This window comes from Cebus imitator, unplaced genomic scaffold (genome assembly GCF_001604975.1).
Source record: "Cebus imitator isolate Cc_AM_T3 unplaced genomic scaffold, Cebus_imitator-1.0 Scaffold497, whole genome shotgun sequence".
Lineage (NCBI taxonomy): Eukaryota > Metazoa > Chordata > Mammalia > Primates > Cebidae > Cebus > Cebus imitator.
In genome coordinates, this window is record NW_016107812.1 from 688,198 (window position 1) to 690,059 (window position 1,862).

Below are 1,862 nucleotides of genomic sequence, written 5' to 3' on the forward strand. Positions count from 1 at the left end.
TTCCCCTTCCCCTTCCCCTTCCCCTTCCCCTTCCCACCTGGCCCCAGACCCGCTCCTCGGTTCCCTTCCCACCCAGCCTTGGCGGGGTCCCTGCTCTCCTCACAGGCCATGGCGTTGGACCCCTGGGCAGGAGGAGGGGGTGCTGAGGGAGACCCTGGCCCTGGAGGCCGCATTTCCGGGCCTGCTCCATCCACTGCTCCTTTCCGCCGGCCTGCAGGGAGTACCCTGACTTCTACCGGAAACTCTATGGCCTCCTGGACCCCTCCGTCTTTCACGTCAAGTACCGAGCTCGCTTCTTCCACTTGGCTGACCTCTTTCTGTCGTCCTCGTGAGTCCTGGGGCACCTCGCTTTGCCTGGCTCTGTGGCTACAGCTGGGAGGGTGGTGGGGGCTCGCAGTCCTGGCCCTGCCTCACCACCACTGCCCTGCCAGCCACCTCCCTGCTTACCTGGTGGCTGCCTTCGCCAAGCGCCTGGCCCGCCTGGCTCTGACGGCCCCCCCCGAGGCCCTGCTCATGGTTCTGCCCTTCATATGTAACCTGCTGCGCCGGCACCCCGCCTGCCGCGTCCTGGTGCACCGCCCACATGGGCCTGGTGAGTTGGGGCTCTCTGAGGCTGGGCCGGAGCGCGGGTCGGGGTGCTGGCATCCCGGGGAGGTGGATGGCAGACGAGGGTCCGAATCTCATTTCTAGAGTTGGACGCTGACCCCTATGATCCCGGAGAGGAGGACCCGGCCCAGAGCCGGGCCCTGGAGAGCTCCCTGTGGGAGCTTCAGGTGAGGGCACTGCTGCCATGCTCTGGGGCCCTCAGAAAACCCAGCTCCCCTCTCCATGCCACCTCCCGCATAGCCTCACGCCGTGTCCCCCCCCACGGCCCCCTGGGATTGGGGGTGCATGGTGCTTGGCCTGCTCCATGGCTCTGCCCCCCCACCCACTCTGGTTGGCAGCACAGGAGGCTGTGGCTGGGGGCACAGGGCGGGGGCCCGGGGCAGCTGTTTCTTGACGGCCTTACCGCCCCAGGCCCTCCAACGCCACTACCACCCTGAGGTGTCCAAAGCCGCCAGTGTCATCAACCAGGCCCTGTCTGTGCCTGAGGTCAGCATCGCGCCGCTGCTGGAGCTCACGGCCTATGAGGTGCGGGGCGGGGCCAGGGGCGGGGGCGGGGGGGGAGGGCCTGGGCCACAGGGCGCCGAGCCGAGACTGAGAGCCACCGTCCTTTGCAGATTTTTGAGCGGGACCTGAAGAAGAAAGGGCCGGAGCCGGTGCCCCTGGAATTTCTCCCAGCCCAGGGGCTGCTGGGACGGCCGGGCGATGTCTGTGCCCAGCACTTCACGCTCAGCTGACCCTGCCCACCTGCGAATAAATGGTTTTACAGGAGAGTGGCTCAGAGCGTGGGCGGGACGGCTCGGTGCCTCTGCAGGGCGAGGGCCTCACGTCTGCCCGGGCCCACCTGGCACACAGCATGTTGGGTCCCTGCCTCCCCCACAGCCTGGGAGGTGACGGTGGGGAACCCGAGGTGCGGCCTCTCCCAGGGGCTCTGGGCCACCAGTGTCACAGGTCACTGGCCTGCCCCCAACCCTGGGCCCTAGTGATCTCCCTGGTGCAGAGCTCGGGGCCTCTGCTGAGGTTATGCTCCAGACACCGGGAGGGAGCTGGGGGTTCTCTCTACCCGGGTTAGTTATGGTAGCCAGCGTGTGTGGTGACGTATCTGGGTATGGGGTGTGTGGGAGTGAAAGGGGGTGTTGGCGTGACTAGGGGATTGGTGTGAGGGGGTTGGTTAGGGTTGTGAGTGCGGGTGTTGGCGTGAGTGGGGCGTTGGCGTGAGTGGGGTGTTGGCGTGAGTGGGGCGTTGGCGTGAGTGCGGG

At 67.1% G+C, this 1,862-nt stretch overlaps 1 protein-coding gene across 1 annotated transcript in view; it reads left to right on the forward strand.

Moving 5' to 3' along the window:
• NOC4L (nucleolar complex associated 4 homolog) overlaps positions 1–1,381 on the forward strand; it is a 9,509-nt gene extending 8,128 nt beyond the window's left edge. Inside the window, exons 10-14 of the mRNA XM_017513620.2 lie at positions 218–328; positions 432–592; positions 691–773; positions 1,018–1,131; positions 1,221–1,381. Of these exons, the coding sequence (XP_017369109.1) occupies positions 218–328; positions 432–592; positions 691–773; positions 1,018–1,131; positions 1,221–1,340 (589 nt within the window). The 3' untranslated portion in view covers positions 1,341–1,381. The remainder of the gene's footprint in view (positions 1–217; positions 329–431; positions 593–690; positions 774–1,017; positions 1,132–1,220) is intronic.
• The last annotated feature ends 481 nt before the right edge of the window (positions 1,382–1,862 follow it).